The 16,457-nt window shown below is 38.3% G+C and overlaps 2 protein-coding genes across 21 annotated transcripts in view; one reads left to right on the plus strand and one right to left on the minus strand.

Moving 5' to 3' along the window:
• LOC111246495 (uncharacterized) overlaps nt 1–5,161 on the plus strand; it is a 49,297-nt gene extending 44,136 nt beyond the window's left edge. For 12 of the 15 annotated variants that reach the window (XM_086985081.1, XM_022796185.2, XM_086985088.1 and 9 more), the window contains 3 exons: nt 1,055–1,267; nt 1,950–2,015; nt 2,666–5,161. In XM_086985081.1, coding sequence (XP_086841207.1) covers nt 1,055–1,267; nt 1,950–2,015; nt 2,666–2,964 — 578 coding nt within the window. In that variant the 3' untranslated portion in view covers nt 2,965–5,161. Of the gene's footprint in view, nt 1–1,002; nt 1,268–1,949; nt 2,016–2,665 lie in introns of those variants that run through there. The other 3 variants (XM_086985079.1, XM_086985085.1, XM_086985091.1) reach the window with 3 other exon arrangements.
• On the minus strand, nt 2,936–16,335 carry LOC147756758 (uncharacterized). 6 transcript variants are annotated; one of them, XM_086985074.1, is made up of 4 exons: nt 12,747–16,335; nt 11,602–11,952; nt 8,193–8,354; nt 2,936–3,053 (listed from the first exon to the last, which is right to left on the minus strand). In XM_086985074.1, the coding sequence occupies exons 1-4, from the start codon at nt 12,865–12,867 to the stop codon at nt 2,998–3,000; spliced, it is 690 nt and encodes a 229-aa protein (XP_086841200.1). In that variant the 5' UTR covers nt 12,868–16,335; the 3' UTR covers nt 2,936–2,997. The 6 variants fall into 6 exon arrangements, with proteins under 6 accessions (XP_086841200.1, XP_086841204.1, XP_086841199.1 ...); XM_086985078.1 differs by having other exon boundaries at nt 2,937–3,053; nt 8,184–8,354; nt 11,602–11,877; XM_086985073.1 differs by having other exon boundaries at nt 2,937–3,053; nt 8,184–8,354; nt 11,602–11,949.
• Between the last annotated feature and the right edge of the window lie 122 nt (nt 16,336–16,457).

Genomic DNA, 16,457 nt, shown 5'->3' on the forward strand with positions numbered 1-16,457 from the left:
AAAGAAGAAATTCTGCAAAGCTCAGGTACAATAACCACGATCTGCCATATCGGTCAGGTTTAAAGCAATTTGTTACCGTAATTGATTGATGTTTTAGCCTTCTAGAGACTTGAAAGAATTACCGGATTGTATCCTTCATCATGTTGGTCGTTCCTAGCGAACAAATTGAGCCAACCAAGGGTTAGACCTCACCACTAGATATAGGCATCGAAAGGTTAGAAGATTTACGACGTACGCACTGGCCTAGCGTTACTGCACAATGTAACAGTGGTCTTATGCATTTTTCATACGAGCTGTAAGTAACTTAATAGGCGATATCGAAGCTGATCATTAGGATTACTATAAAAATCGATAACAGCGAACTCACAGCTGTAGCTAAGATAAAATTCTTCTTCTTTAAAATTATTTTTCTAAATATCTTATCATGGCTATTTATAGATGGCCATGATAAGGTATTTAGCCATCTCAGTCATAAAATCTATACACTAAATTAAGCACCGCTGCAACGGACGTTCCTATACGTGTATGAAAACAGTCTGCTTTGTTCGTGCGAAGTGCGTAAATTGCAGACTGAAGGGTCTGGCCTGGTTAAGCTTTTGCTTCCTGAGCCTGTAACATCTCAAAGAACCGTCAATACATTTGAAAAAAAATGAACAAAGAAAAAATATCTCGCAACATAATCACTAATGGTTTACCGCTTTTTTCTTCCATGCGTCCGATTTTAATACGCAATGAGGCTCGTATACAGGACAACCCACGTATCATTACGTGTACTTTTTTTCTACATTAAACGGCTGATTGTCAGAGATACGAGAAAGATATGAACGCGCTGCACTTTTTTATATTTTAGCACCAAAATGAATACAATGTATTATCTTATTAACGCCGATGACAAGAACTAAACTTTGATCTGCATAGCAGACATAATCGGTTTTATATTGTCCGGCAGGCAAAACAGCGACAAAGTTTACGAAAGACGCCGGCCATATAACATTGACTTTTATGTCGTTTTTATTCACGCTTCGTCCGACGCTCTCGGCGCCGTATCAAATAGGGTGTGTTACTCTTCTGACCGCTGGTCTCTCGGGGGTGAGCGCTATTGACTGCTTCAAGTGCGTGTCTCACAGCGGCGACAATCCAGCTTGCGAAGATCCTTTTCATCATAACTACACGTCGGAGATTCTGCATCAGCCTTGTTTAGCTGGTCGCAAGGGTCGAGAGGGCCTCTTCCCAGCTACGGCCTGCGTCAAGATCACCGGGACATATGGTAACATATGGTATCCCCACAAGATGGGAACTGATTAACTTTTGTTTCCTTTGTCACAGACGGAGAGGGAAAACATGGGCTCATCTGATCGCATCAGACTTCGAAAGGAGGAACAAGCCTCTAGGACGGTACCGTCACCTCCGGTACTGAAACCTGTTACTAACCTGCGGCTTTTAGGGATAACCGTGCAGCTGTAGAAAATGTATTAGCTGAACCAAAAGAATAGTATAACAGTTAAACTTGTACAAAAAAAATATGGCTTAAAAAGTTACTCATACAAATCGGCCAATAGATCAGTTATCGATTGTTTTACATGCAAACAGTTTACAAAATATAGATTGCTATAGTTAGTAAACAAAAAGAACCTAGATGTAGATGTATCTAAGTTCTTTGAGAAATAGTCACAATCACATATACGCTCTTCGCGATCAAAAGTTAAATTAGATCCCTCTGGAAACCAAAACAGTGTCTGTATTATCAGTATTTGTTCTACGGTGACTATGCATTAAAACACTATTACTACATTTTGCTAGTCACGCATGCATATATTTCGATGGATGGTCTACGATCTAATGTTCCTAGTCTAATTAAGAATTTCAGGTGGTATAGAGATTGCCACCTTTGTTGTACAATAAATGGTCTGGCCTGTATAACATGCTTATCCTCTCAATTGGGTCATTAGCGATGTCAAACCCAAACGGAATCAAGGATTTACCCGTGATGTGTCCGAAGCACTGCTTCGGATCAGGTGCGGATCATATGGAATAGTTAGTTGACACGCGGCGGGGCATATCCGAATAGACGTACCGTGATGATATGAGCTAATGCACCGCAATGCCCCATTGGGGAGCTTGTCTTTTATGGCAGTTTTCTCAATACAGCCACATATCGTTATAACAGTATCAAGCAGCGTACCATTAGTACAGACAATATGGTCTGCAGAATTTAAAGGCGCAAATATATTTTACGCATCAATCTTCTATGTCTATGACTAGCAATTCTGTCTCAATATATCAGTTTATGTAAACTTTTTAGTCGACCTTCTCTTGATTTGTTAGACCCTTTACCTCTAAGTTTAGCACAAAAATCGTTTTTAATTTTATTTTCATCAGAATTATAAGAAAACCTTTGCTCCTAATCAACTAGCAGTGACTCGGCGAAAGCATTAATTCACTTTCGAAACAAGATAAGACATATATACAAATTTTTGTTCTGCCGTAAACGATACAAATGATCTTGCTGGCATATTAGGGAAATTTTCGAGAGGTATTCTTTGTCGTCAGCAATTCTTGCCGTTGATCGAGGTTACAGAGACCCGTTTATGGATCGTTCAATCATTCCATGGGTAATTCTAACAGTGATTATATTAATACATTACAAAGCGATCCGCAATTTCAGAAGACACTGGCGAAACCATCGTTGTACGAACCTGTGCTCTGGATTCCGGTACACTCACCGTTGACACGGAATTGGTCCGCATGTCGCACTGTGGCAGCTTCTATTTTGATGATCGTTACGTACGTGGCTGCATTGTAAGTTGCGCCGGAGACGCTTGTAACGCAGCCCGAAGCAGATACTACCTGGCACTGTCATATCTTGTCGGCGCACCACAGTCGTACGCGGGTCTGACGCTGGTCACTTACGTCGTACTTTGTACGTCGCTTCACAGCTTCTTCGTGAGGGACCGTTGCCTATAATATGTCCCCACTTTGATCTTATTTCAAATCTGATCATGTATAATGTGTATTCATTTCTTTAGCGCCTTCTGTTTCGCTACACGTGTCATCTGTAAACAACCATTGAATATCATCACCATATTATAAACTCCTCATATATATATATATACATATACAAGGTTCTAACTGTGGACTGAACGTAGGCAATATTTCGATTCTGAGATAAGCTATGGTGCCATTTAGAATTTGCAAAAATAGTAAATAAACATTATCAATATTAAAGATTCACTGTAGAAGGGCTATATAAAGAATTTAGAAAAACGATACTATACTTTATTATAGAAGTGGTACATACAGTTTACAATTATAGTACTAGATACACGCAGACAATGTACTCCAATCAGCGCTATGCGTCATGTTGCAGAAGTAACTAAATTCATACGATATATTCCTAGGATAACACAGCTGAGGCCCTAGTCACACTACAGATTGACCCTAGAAAAGTGCTGATATCGACATTTCGGCAAGAGATATTTCGTTCCGAAAGAAGATGCTTGATAACTCCAAACTATATAATGAACATTTTGTCGTCACCCGTAGAGCCAAGGCGCAGGCTATCTTCAAACCTTGTTGATGTACCCATCTTCATGTGCTGCGTTAAAGGACTATAGTTGTTCTATCAAGCCGTAGACATATCTATGTTAAAGTATTTCATCCGAAGCTCAGATAAACTAATATCTCATTGTAGACAAGTAACAGGAAATTAAAACGAGAATGTCTCCTGATACTACTGCTTGTATGTATTATATGAACAAGTGCGTTTAGCTTAACACTGACGACATAAAATGTACAGCTCGGAGAAGGGGGACCAAGATAATGTAAGATTTCCCTTTTAACACGCCCATATCAATAACTCACCAACAACCAAATACTATATAGTATATTGTGTAAACAAGTGCCACTACATCTTCGGTACTCTTCGTAATAACCTGTGTATAGGTACTGTTAAGATTGTTTCGTCTGCTTTTGCATGCGGATTTCAGTCGACCAAATAGCAACACGTGCTTCCCATGCCACAATGGACATTGACTAAATAAGAACTATATAATAATGCACTATCTGCTGAGATTAAGAGTTAGGATAACCCGAGCTAGCTGTCTCTTTAACGAAGCTACCAGAAATGACGAAGGCATTTATTGGCCAATCGCAATGAAGTCGTTCTCCGACACAGACGCGTCGTATTGGGAATATATCAAATAGGGATGCGATCCTGTACGACAGTGACCGTTACTTCTTTTTATATTTCATTAACTCAGCTTGATCAACATGGGCAGTTCACTCAATTGCATAGTTGATATGGGGCATTGTAACAAGTCAGGAAAAAAAAAAAGAAAAACACTGAATTAATTACTGCGTCTTTGACTTATAGCCGCACTCGAATTGTTTACGTTAATTAGTAATTTTGAATTTCCTTTCCCGCCATCTCGAGCAGCCTATATATTATATACATCTAAGACAAGGTATTATATAGCCAGACTATCAAACTAAGCACATTCAATAATAAGAGTTTAACGTAATGACGCGTATTTTGTACAAGACAGCTATAAACGTTTTTTTTACAGATTTTCTTTAGGTAAGTAGTTGACCTTGTTATTTTAGACTAGAACATAAGGATTGCTCCTAGGACAGTTTATCTGCCTGTTGAGCTAACCGAAGTCCTAGTGGATTTAAGAAGAATGATTTTAATTATCCCGTAAAGGGTTAGGAATTTCTAAATTTCAGTGTAAGCAATAAGAGGTACCTGAGCAAATTCTTCAGTTCTATTGGCTCAGCGAAAAACTATACAACATTGTCGCAGTAGGATTGACCTCACTGTCTGTGATGGGATGTCTTGCAGTTGCGAGATTAGAACGCATCTTTTTATTATGCATTTCCTCGGTCGAAGTGAAAAAATGTTGTTGCGTTTTGCCAAGCGGTGCCCGCATGTGTACTATAACAACCGGGACAATAAACACCTATAAAAAATTCAAGTGTATATGTATATATCAGAGCATTGTTGCTGAGAGTGTGGTTGCTTAAGGTCGCTAGATATTCATATTTACACAAAAACTAAAATTGACTCCTAATTCACAATAAAATTATACCATAAAATCATTAGTTAATCTATAATAGTAATAAAAATCATACTGAAAGTATTTTATTTTATTAAAACATTTTCCTTACAGTGTACTGCCGCTAATGTTTGTATATATACAGTTAAACATAAGTAAATAATTGTCGTCCAGTAATATCATAGAATCCTGCTATTTCAATTCTGCCCCTAATATAGGTATTTAAAAAAAGCATGCCGCAGTCAGGCACAATGTGCTAATAAGGTTCTTATTTATTTATTCTATGGTTATCGATGAGCATGGAATTTAGGAGCGGCGCAATACTTTGTTTATTAAATTGAATCTCTAAGAAATTCTGCAAACCTTCTCAGGGTTTTTTTTTTGTTTATCTTCTTTGAGTTGCATTTTCTGCCTGGATGCTCTTAAGCGTCCTTGATTTTTCTTTTCAGGTTGTTTTTTAGTCAAGTCAAATGCCTGTTACAGTTCAAGGATATATGTATAGTTTAATAAATTAGTTGTTATGAACCATTTCGGTTGTAACAAACTGTTGATTGTCGAATTATGCTTATTTTATAATAGAACATTGTTGATAAGACGAGCAACGACACTTGAAAGGCAATTTCTTTTGCGATCATGTGTAATTCCTGGTTTATTAGAAAAACGCAAAGTAAATAGTGACGTTTTTTGTTCTTCTATACGCTATATACCCGAAGGCTGCGATATTTCCTAATTTAACACTGTTTTTAAACGCACGAAATAGGGTGAATTATGACACGCCGACGAGTGATTCGATTATGAAGTGCCAGGGTTTGTGTGAAAGTGACATTGCAGACGTCCAACGCTGTTTACGCGGGCAGGAGAATCTTTTTCGTTTGCTTAGTGTCCGTTCACGTATTAGCCTAATTAATAAAAAAGGAAAAAAAAAAGTAAATCTAGTAAAAGGCAGAGAGAAGGCGACCTTAAGTTCAGCAAACTGATTGAAAAGTTCTTAGTTGAAAATAGGGTTAACTAAAATCGGTGATCAGAAATACCCTTGCAAACTTAACACTCGGCGCTTCTATTTGGTACCACCTGAAGGTCGATCAGGCCAGTGATAACCTCATTTTTTGATACGATCAAATATTTTCACTAAATTCGGCCATAAGTCAGCTGTTTAATTGTCCTGCCTCGTTATCGTTAACCGTACCGTGTGCTTGATATTGATGATTTTATTGATTTATCAACCATGCGCAACATGCTAAATTACCTAATTTCACGGAACTTTTGTGTAGCTCAGAAACGCTCTACAAAAGCATATTTATCATGTTTCTCTTACTAGAAGCAGTTTGAATTGGACGGAACGAACAATCACAACGGTTAAATACCGCCTATCCTGGGGTGACTGAATGCAGAATTGACGTTCGTATTGAAGTAAGCTCGCAAAGCACCGTCGAAACGAGTCTCTATTGCTAGCGCTCAACGTATGCTACGACGTACGGCACCTTTTCGTAAGAGTTTTGCTACGATTGACAACTGTTAATTTAACTAAAGTGCAATTCTATACTAACAAACGAAATAGGTAACTGCTGTTCTTGGGTTTGAAAAGCTTTGCAGATCTTCGTCTTCACCATCAGGAGTTTTTTTAAGATAGATAAAAATCATTTTTATTGTGTTAGAAGTCAGTAAATATCAACGCAATGATTCTCGCTTAAGCAGTGTATATAACCATTTTTATCTCAACTTCTGTACAATAACACTCTGTTTGCCCTATGATTGACAAAGTGTACCATAATGTATTATTTGACAAACTTATACGACTGAAGGAATAGATTTTATTTAAATTTCCAGACGAACCACTAGCTTTTTGAAACACCGTTTTATTGGGGTAATAATTAACCATAAATCCAGCATGTAAACAGCATGTCCATCCGGAATCCCTCAACGCACTAATGTAGGACGCCGCTTGTTTTCTACATTATTTTCGATTTTAAAAATAGTATTCTTGCTAGCATCGCACATAAATTATGCGCAGGTGAGCTCGGACTTTGCGAACCCTCCACGAAGTAACTGATTGCATTCGCTACGATAAGAACATTTTCATACTGAACTCCTTAAAATAGAGCATGTTGAAACATCCAATAGAAACGAGTTGAGCGGATTTTGAAAATTACTATGCCATTTAACACGCTACGTTAGAGCCCCTTAAAGATCTCAACAAAAAAGACGTATTGCGTATTGTTACAGATTTCGAGGTGGACTGTAAATAAAAAAATGCTGAACCAGTAAAGCAGTTAAAGAATGAACTATTGATTTACAGAGTTCCTATAGATCCTTCATATGAATTAACTGCGGCCGTCTGCAGCTCTGCTTTGTTTTCTAATACCTCTTATCCATCTCAAAAGGGATTCAGTAGCACTTTGACAGATTTTTGAAACAACGGACAACGACTTTGAGAACACGAATTTTAAAAGCGGGGCCTTCATTATATTTGTGATAATTTGAAGCAGGTAAAACCTGAGAAATTTAAACAATTAAGGTACTCATCAAATATTTACTATAAGGTAGTGCTTTCAAAAGCAAAAGGCATAAACGACATATTTTTCATACAAGAAAAATCCAAAAAAAACAGAGCTATTCACTTTACAAAACTCAAATCAACTGCAAATGTATCTTGCATATTCAATTTTGTGATGCAATATCGCGTTATGAGACAGCTTGGAACAACTCGAAACCGCATAGCCTGTTTATTAAAAGAACAATTTAGTAGCCTACATACGTTATTTGTTTTCCTATAAGCAGCTCTAGCGATCTCGACTAGCTAGCACTACAGTCTTGTTATTCTCAAGAAAAGGCTATATTACGCATCTTTTCACAAAAAGAACACGGATGTCTGTATGCAATAAGAGCGAAAACGAGGCTCGAACTGAAAAAAAAGATAACAACACTTATAAAATTCAATTTCTTCCAAGAGATTACAAGTTCTTCATAACGAAAGGACACTGTGGAGACTGAAGATCGAAGATAGGAAACGGTAAGTGGACGTTTTTCCGCTTCAGTCTTTCTCGGCCTATCTCTTCCTGAACCGGAACCAGAAATTTGGATATCCACATCAGAGTATATTAAAAAGCGTTTTATTTTGAAGTTACTCACTAGTCTCACCTACAGCAGGTGACAAAACTGTCAGCCATCTCTTGAGATGCTTTGTGACGTGGCCCGCGACGATCGATTTCAAATCAAACCTCTTCGCTAACCACCAAATGATGTACGGGATGCTGATTCTTAGAAAAGCTGCCGGATCTCGGTAGAATGACACAATTACATCTGTCAATTGCACAGTCACATCAGTTGTTATGACCTTAGAATTAGCCTCCAATATACGAAACGGAACCGGTACACACATAATAATAAACATTTCGAGCAGACATTTTCCTCTAGCGCTAGCTATATCGGGGTGACATGCAATGCTATATGGAAAAAGAAATTTGTACGTCTGGTTCAAACAAATGACTCCACCGCACGAAACATAGAAACATTAAACACGACACACGGTAGTGAATGGCTTGATTTAGGTCTGATTTTGGGTCAGGGAGAACCTTAGTGGTGTCGAAACGCCAATTTTCTGTTGCTACGACTAGTGAAGCTACACAGCCAAAGCAAATCAAATTTAAAACGATCAAAACATGGAAAAAAAGGGGACATAAAAAAAATCAGATCAGATGTTTACCACCTCATCTATTCGCAACTTCATGACGCAAGAGCAGAGAAAAGACTGTCTAATATTTATCACTGAAGCTCTGCAAGAGTTGAGCCTACCATAAGCGTGTATTTGTAATTCAAATGAAATTAGGTAGATGTCGAGGTTAACTGTTATGTGCCAAAAAAAAGACCAATAATCCAGCACTGATCATGGAGCACGTATCGAGGTAGGGACGGGTAGTGACCTAAAGCCCATTGCAGATTAATGCACACTACTATCACGGCATTACCGTTTGCAAAATGGTCTAATCTGAATCAACTTGAACAGTTAGCGGTATCCATCCAAATTATTGTCGTAAAATAATAAAAATGATAGTATAGCTGTTAGCGCCTTCGTGAATCGCATATCAGGAAAAAACTCGACGTAGTTTTGGCGATCACGGACTCAGTTTCGCCCTGTCAGCACCTCACTACACGCATATGTGGCCAGGCTACTATCATCCAATGCCAATCTTCAATGTGAATTTAAGCGTTTCATGTAGACGTGAGTGACGCGTACCGCATGTGCCCCGCTGCGCAAGCTACGGAGTAGGCAAATCCAGCGTGCTGCAGAAAGGAAGATTGCAGCCATTTGCAGTTGATGACAAAGCTCCGTGTAGTTCTGGCTGAATTTTAGGGCTAGGGATCACAGAGTGAGTCTTGTAATGTTTTTAACAAATATGTTGTTCAGTTATGTCTTTCCAGAACCAAGGATCAGGGCTTTTTTTACATTAATTAAGTACATGCTATAAGATAGATATAAAATATTCTTTTAAAAGTTATAATATGATTCTTTTTAGCTTTGAAAATGAATGACAATAGATGGGTCATGTAACTAGTAAAGGTACACCTATACCATTTGGTTTACAGGAGCATTGATGTACTATTTCTTCTGTTGGATCTACTTAAAAATGGTTCTTAAGTTTTCGATGCAGCTTGCTATTGCGCTCGATGTTCGACACGAGATCATTATTAATATAACGAGGCAATGTACACTAGAGATAACAAAGATATAGATATGTGATTCGGACACCCCAATTCGCTAGGTGATTTTCTATAAATAGCTGATATTTCCGGCCGTATCAGAGAAGCGGCAGTGTCACAAATGTGCAGTAATATAAACATACACTTTTGAAGTTTGGTCAACAGTTTGTTATTCTTTCGACAGGAACTGCGTTTAGATTGAAGCCAGGGCTGCCGTTAGCCGTCTTGTGGAATGCTAAACGGTGACATAGAACTCGACATATTCGGTACACATTGTTTTTCTCCAATTACATGAGAACACGTCCTGCAAAAAAAGGCTCCTGCAAACATGCGCTTTACGTACATGAAATTTGTGTATGTGAGGACTTCCAATTGGTATTGAAACGATCATAGGTTTCGATAGAGGAAATAGCAGTTTTTGCGCGCACAATGTAAATAGCTAGCGTGACACATGCGCCGACAATTCTATATAATTTTGCGATGTTTGTTAATAATCCTCAGACCAACTTTCATGAGTAAAAATACAACAGTTTACTATTTTCATTATACAGTAAAGCTTACATGCATAATGTAAGTACCATTTCGAAGCACTGAGTTGGCCTACAACTATATGCGGTTGTTTATTTAGAGAAGCCCTTGGGCAACGGTTTGGTAGGTCATTTGCATCTTGGAGACCTACCCCACAACACAGCTGGATGCTCACTCGAAGTCTCACAATCGCTACCTATTTTACGTACTCAAGTCTTTGGGGAGTAAAAGACGACCAAACGGGCATTTTTACTTATGAAATTTTACACCACGGTAACACATACACAGTTGTTGATTATTGCTTAAAGCAAATATAAACATAAGATTGAAACAAATGGTTTAATTTTATTCACTTAACGTCTACCACTCAGCACTGATTAAGCGAGCAGCAGTGCTAACGGGCCATCCTATAAACCAAAGTAGTGCTTGCCAACTTATTTGCCCTACTGGTTGTCCAGTAGGGGAGCCGTAAACCATTGTATGTAGACTCACGGTTCGCAAGTGGTACCTAGGTTATGTATGCAGTTGGTTAAATGGAGTACTTATAATGAAGGTTAAAAATTATCCTGTATCAAAAAACTATGAGGAATCACCTGACCCTCTGTGCATGAGGCTAATAGGTTCGGACTAAAAAGTCGATTTTTCTTCTGTTGAGATTTATATGGTTCTATCACTAATAAACAGTTTTCACAGGGATACACAGCTTCAATTTCGAATACATTTTCGTTTTCAAGGTCATCATTTTTGAAACAGTAAAAAATAAATATCTCTTAGCTTGATACTTGGAAAAAAAAGTCAAGGTGTTCGTGTTAATAACTTTTGTTAGTTAATGCGGCGAAACTTTGTTACTAAAGTTTAGCTAACCAGAGACATTAGAAAACAGGATACCCAATAAACCACAGGATTGGCAGGGTATATATTGTGCATTACTGCCATCCTTTTATAGCTTGTTTTTAACGATAGGTTTTCTTTGGCGGCGCTGTGGCGTATTCTTGAATTAACTCATTGCTTGCGTTAATTGGATTAAACTCGTATATTGTTTAGGGGGATTTGCTTGCTCTTCATATGTTGGAAAATGCAAAGTTTCATCGACGTGCAGCAGCTTTGCATCCCCAAGCGAACAGATAAAAAATGCATTCTAAATAAGAAGCAGTAATACTATTTTCAGCAAATGCTTCATAATTAACGATACTAAAGTGAAATTTAGTTAGACAGTAATGAATGTGAACTCAAACAACGTATATGCATAGACTGAAATTATTTTTTTTTGCTGAGATGGTAAAAATATTTAAAGTCTTTAATCAATATTGACTCTACAAACCTATGAAATTGTTGAGATGTAATCCTATGTCCAGTAACTGATTTAATGGATGCTCCTCATCATAATTAGCTGCCCTAGTTAAGGTAAACCTGTCACTTTTCTTCACCACTTCCTGCGAACTCTTTGGTTGATCCTCGAAGCCATCGCTACTGAAGAATACATCCGGGAAGTCGCTAGATTTGACGTTCGTGAAAACTTTCGACGGAAATTTCCTTTCCGGCCGTGCTGTTGTACTGTTCAATTTTCGGTTAAGGAGTTGAACAATGGGGATCCCAGCTGAAAGCACGGTCGCATTTAATTGCGGAAAGTCTACGCTTAGATTCGGTTCATTTCCAAATGACGCAACAGCTGCTGAAACGTGCGAAATGTAAAGATATACGTTTGTGTAAAATACCGTAGTCATATTTGTAAAGCAATCATGCGCAGGCAACTTGCGGGCTAGTAAAATTGGTGCTGTTCAATCGTGGTTATTGTTATCTTTCTTCGCATCAGTTCTCAATACATGTACTTAAAGCTCAGCGAGGTGCCCTGAAGTATGACTCTGGCTTCGCAGCCTGAATTTTAGCCGTTCGGATTAGCGTTGCTCGATCAGGTCAAAAGTCGAGCACGTACATATGTCACAACATCTGTTGGAATATTGTAGTAGAGAAAAATAGGTTTGCGATATAGATTGGTATTACAGTCGTAAAGTGATGCGTCAATCTAAAACAAAACGAACAACATCTTGAAATCTGTCGAGTGCGTAAATTCATCCTCATTTGGGTGCACTAGCTCTCTTGAGCTTCTTTGCATTATCGAGATAGTTCGTTAAGTCGGCAAAAAACGGGTTAAAGAGAACCCGAACGCAATGGTACTTACTCAGGTTTGTATGTCGTTGCCTGTGATATTAACAGAATCTACTGTCTTTACTGAACTGCTATACTGTCTATGTAATGGGTAGCAGTTCCGCTGACTAAAGAAATATTTTGGCTATGGGATTGCGATTATCCTTATTATTGGTCCTCATTAGGCTAAAAACTTGTACGCCTATGTGTACAGCAATTATACATAAGACACATCGCATTATAATTGGACATGGCTTTACCATTGGAAGCTTGATTTTCTATCTCTGGATTTGTCCCGATTCTCATTTACCACAAGCTTACCATTTGACGCCGCGTCGGTCGTCTTGGCTGGTAATGGTATTGCCTCACCTCTCTCAGTTACTTTGGTTTGTGTAACCAATGCATTGGCAATAAAGACGACGTGCAGAGATAAAAACAACATTTTGATTTTCGACCAAATCGTTTAGGTTTGCTGAAAAAAAATGGAATCCTCTATTTTCAAGACTCGAGCACTCTGAGATTCGTAGGTCACAGACAAGAGGAGACTAGCAAACGAGACCTAACCCGTCAACAGCGCAGGATCTCAATGCTTAGCTCATGCATCGACCTATGGGTTTGCATAATCTAATAGATTAGTAAACAGCCGTTTTAGACAGACGATACGGTGAGCATCTATGTCCCCTGACAGCGCACGGGCTAATTTCAACCGAGCTATTTCGACTCACGATTGCCGTCCATAATAATTTAAATTGATTTATTTTTCTATCGTCGTACTCTGACGCAGATGCCCAACGTCCTAACATTTTTAAATGCGAATATTCATTCCTATAAGAAGAACTGATCATAGAAACCGGCAAATAGTTTTAGTTGCATATCTGTCAATCATCGCTGTCATATAGAAAGGAGGTTGACCTATAATGTCAAATAGTCGCCGTTGAGATCAGTGGTCAAGAAATGATCAACATTTAAACCAGTTACTTTTCTCGTCCGCAAAACTAAGGTAACGAAAAAAAAGACATTTACTATACTAAAACATGATTTCAAACAAAATTGAATTAATTAAACTCCTAGCTCTCTTGTTTTAAGTAGCCTTCGCCGGAAAGTATAGACTTAGCCGTCGACTTACCATTTTCACTCGTCACCTGGCAACACTGAAAGATCATTTTTATGAATTTTGAAAAAAACATATCTACTTCGCAAATATATTGTTACTAAGCCTCTTTGATTTGGGATAGAGATGAAACAGCGGTTATCGAGGCGGGAACGCTTAAGGCGTTAATTACTGGCGAAATATCTTCTTTCCTTTAAGGCGTAGATGATCTACGCGCAGATTGCTGCACGTTAAAGCTTTCTGAATGAAGCTGCTACCTGCTCGGTCACACTTATACGAAGGGCAGATATTACATTGAAGGCGCGAGTTCTTCCCCTTGTGGCAAAAATTGACCTCCGAGCTTGTTTCGTTGTCGTCCGACCCAACCTGGCTTATCTGGTGAGTGTCAGTGAGACAATGTTCGACGTACAGGAATATTGATGACGTGCGACATCTCGCTGGCTTTTCTACAATGTTGGAACTCCCAAAACGAACCAAAACATTTCATATGTACTAGAAATAAGCAGCTAGTGATATAGAACGTAAAAATGCATATAAGCTCCCTATTTTGTTACATTATCTGTCTTCATCGTAGTTCCATTAAATTCACGTAGCTGCCTCCTGTTCTCTAAATTAATAAGCTATACTTCGCGACTGAGTGCGACACCCATAATCACCCACAAAATGTTCGATGTCTGGTTATTTATACGGTATACAAATTTGTAAGAAAAATATCCAAAAGCAAAATTCGCTCAGTTTAATTGTGCCTTTACCGCTTTCGTCTCCTCAATATTCTACGACTTTCCACTTCTAATCCAAAATAACTTTGTTTAAATCGAAAGTAATACGTGACTGTGTAAGCAATTATACGAAATAATATTAGCGACACAAGCATATAGCCTGTACAAATAATGGTAATTGTCGATGACAAACCGCATGCTAGGAAACAGAAAAAAAGCTTAATCAGTTCAGAAGCATGTAGTTTTTTTTGCCTTTTTGGACAAACGGAAATAAACATCTATCCTAACGGTAGATGATTACTTTGTTAAACATGCGAAATTGACAACGTTACACAGCAAACAGTGCCGTGTTTTATTGAGGCGTATTGAAACAGACACAGGAAACACACATTAAAACCATCTAACCCAAAAACGTGAAATTGAAAATAAGGACAAATCTATTGGGCGCTAGCGAGTTGCTTCACAAAATGTACAACTAAAAACCAAGCTATGGCGTTTCAAATTCCTACAGTAAAAACATGAAAAATGCAGAAATAGCCATCTAAAAAAATTATCAATAGTGAGGTAAAGATCGATAAAGGAACGAATGCTTCAGTGCTCCACAATTCTAGACCTTGTATAACGTGAGACTAAGCACATTAAAATATGACATGTTTTAATGATATTAGAACTTTATGAGACAAAAACGTTCCCATTTTGGTGTACAAGTTAGCAGGGACCACCTGTCTCTCGCATATATGGGACACAAATGTAGCTTTTTAACTGAACCACAATTTGAGTTAAGCTGCACCAATAATCTTGATTGTTTTTACAAAATATTACCCTTATTGATCTCATCAGAATATTAGGTAATCTGCATGCTGCACCCTATTAATCAATGTTCTATTGCAACAGGCCAGTCGTGCACGGGATGAGTAGATCCAAATCACAAGCATTGCTTATGTCGGTGGTTAGAAAATAGAATGTACTGCAATATTTTACAGAAAGATGATATCCGCATTTTACCATATGTTTTGCTAGTAGTGTTATTAATAATAACGTCATACTTAAAAAAACATAAGTTTCCGTGATAGGACTGTAACTAGGTGTTTGTCTACAAAGCGTAGGAACACGTAACGATGAAAGAACAAATTAGATTCAAGCTCCAAATCTGGTGTAAACAGATTTCGTTTCGTGACGGGAGCTAGCAGTCGGAAGCGATACTTGACGGCAATACCGGACATAAAACAGGTAGTACTCATTCTGGCGAGATAATCTGAGAGGTATGGAGAGGATAAAGGTAAAGATGTGGCCTCGAAATCTGAAAGGCAGCTTGTAGGATTGACTGTCAGAAAAGTTTAGTTTTTGTGTGCATCGCACAGTCCGTCACGGCCGTTAAAAAACCTATACATTCACTCTTAACAGAAATAGACCCAGAGTTTCGGCTGTGATAAGATCCACACCAATGTTATGACTAAACAAGGAATACTTCGTGTTGACCCAATGCTAACGTGTCCGCCTACGAATATTCGGGGCTTATTGAAGCAGTGTGTTAAATACTGAAAGCAAACACAATGCTAGTGCTAGGGGTTAGCCTTCTAAAGTCAACTGTTTTAAGACGGATCCCGTACTCGGAACATTTAGCTTAGCGGAATAATCTACCCTCAATATGACTTATTCAAGAGTTTATTTTCACATTGCTTGTATTAGCTAACAATTCATTCAATTCAGTTATTTCTCAGTTTATAGCTATATACTAAAATTAACGGAGAGGTAAGATCTTACAAAAATAATTTAGTACCTTTAGTGCATAAAGGGCAACAGGGAAGGTACTTTCCTCCTCGTCGTGCTACGGATTACTCGATTGGTCAGTTTCTTGTTCTGGCAGGCTTTTGACCTAATCCTAAATAGAAGCACCGATGCTTGTCGTAGAAGGAGCAGGTGGAAGCCCGTAGCCCGTCCTAAACTGTCTTTTACTCTGAAAATTAACTCATATTTAAATGTCTACATCTTGAAGACTTCGACTCGTGGAAAGTGTTATATTGTAATATTTCTTCGCTACCCTTCGTTTTAGAGTGCCTCACAACGTCTGGATCTGAAATCCTTTTGGACGTTAATATGAAAGCTATAGGGTGCGCACGTTTAGCTTTGCAACCACATTGTCTCTGTGGGCAATGCAAATGGGCGTGCAAATGCCAACTACAGGTTTGTAAACATATGCTT

This window comes from Varroa destructor, unplaced genomic scaffold, assembly GCF_002443255.2.
Source record: "Varroa destructor unplaced genomic scaffold, Vdes_3.0 BEIS01000003.1, whole genome shotgun sequence".
Classification (NCBI taxonomy): Eukaryota; Metazoa; Arthropoda; class Arachnida; order Mesostigmata; family Varroidae; genus Varroa; species Varroa destructor.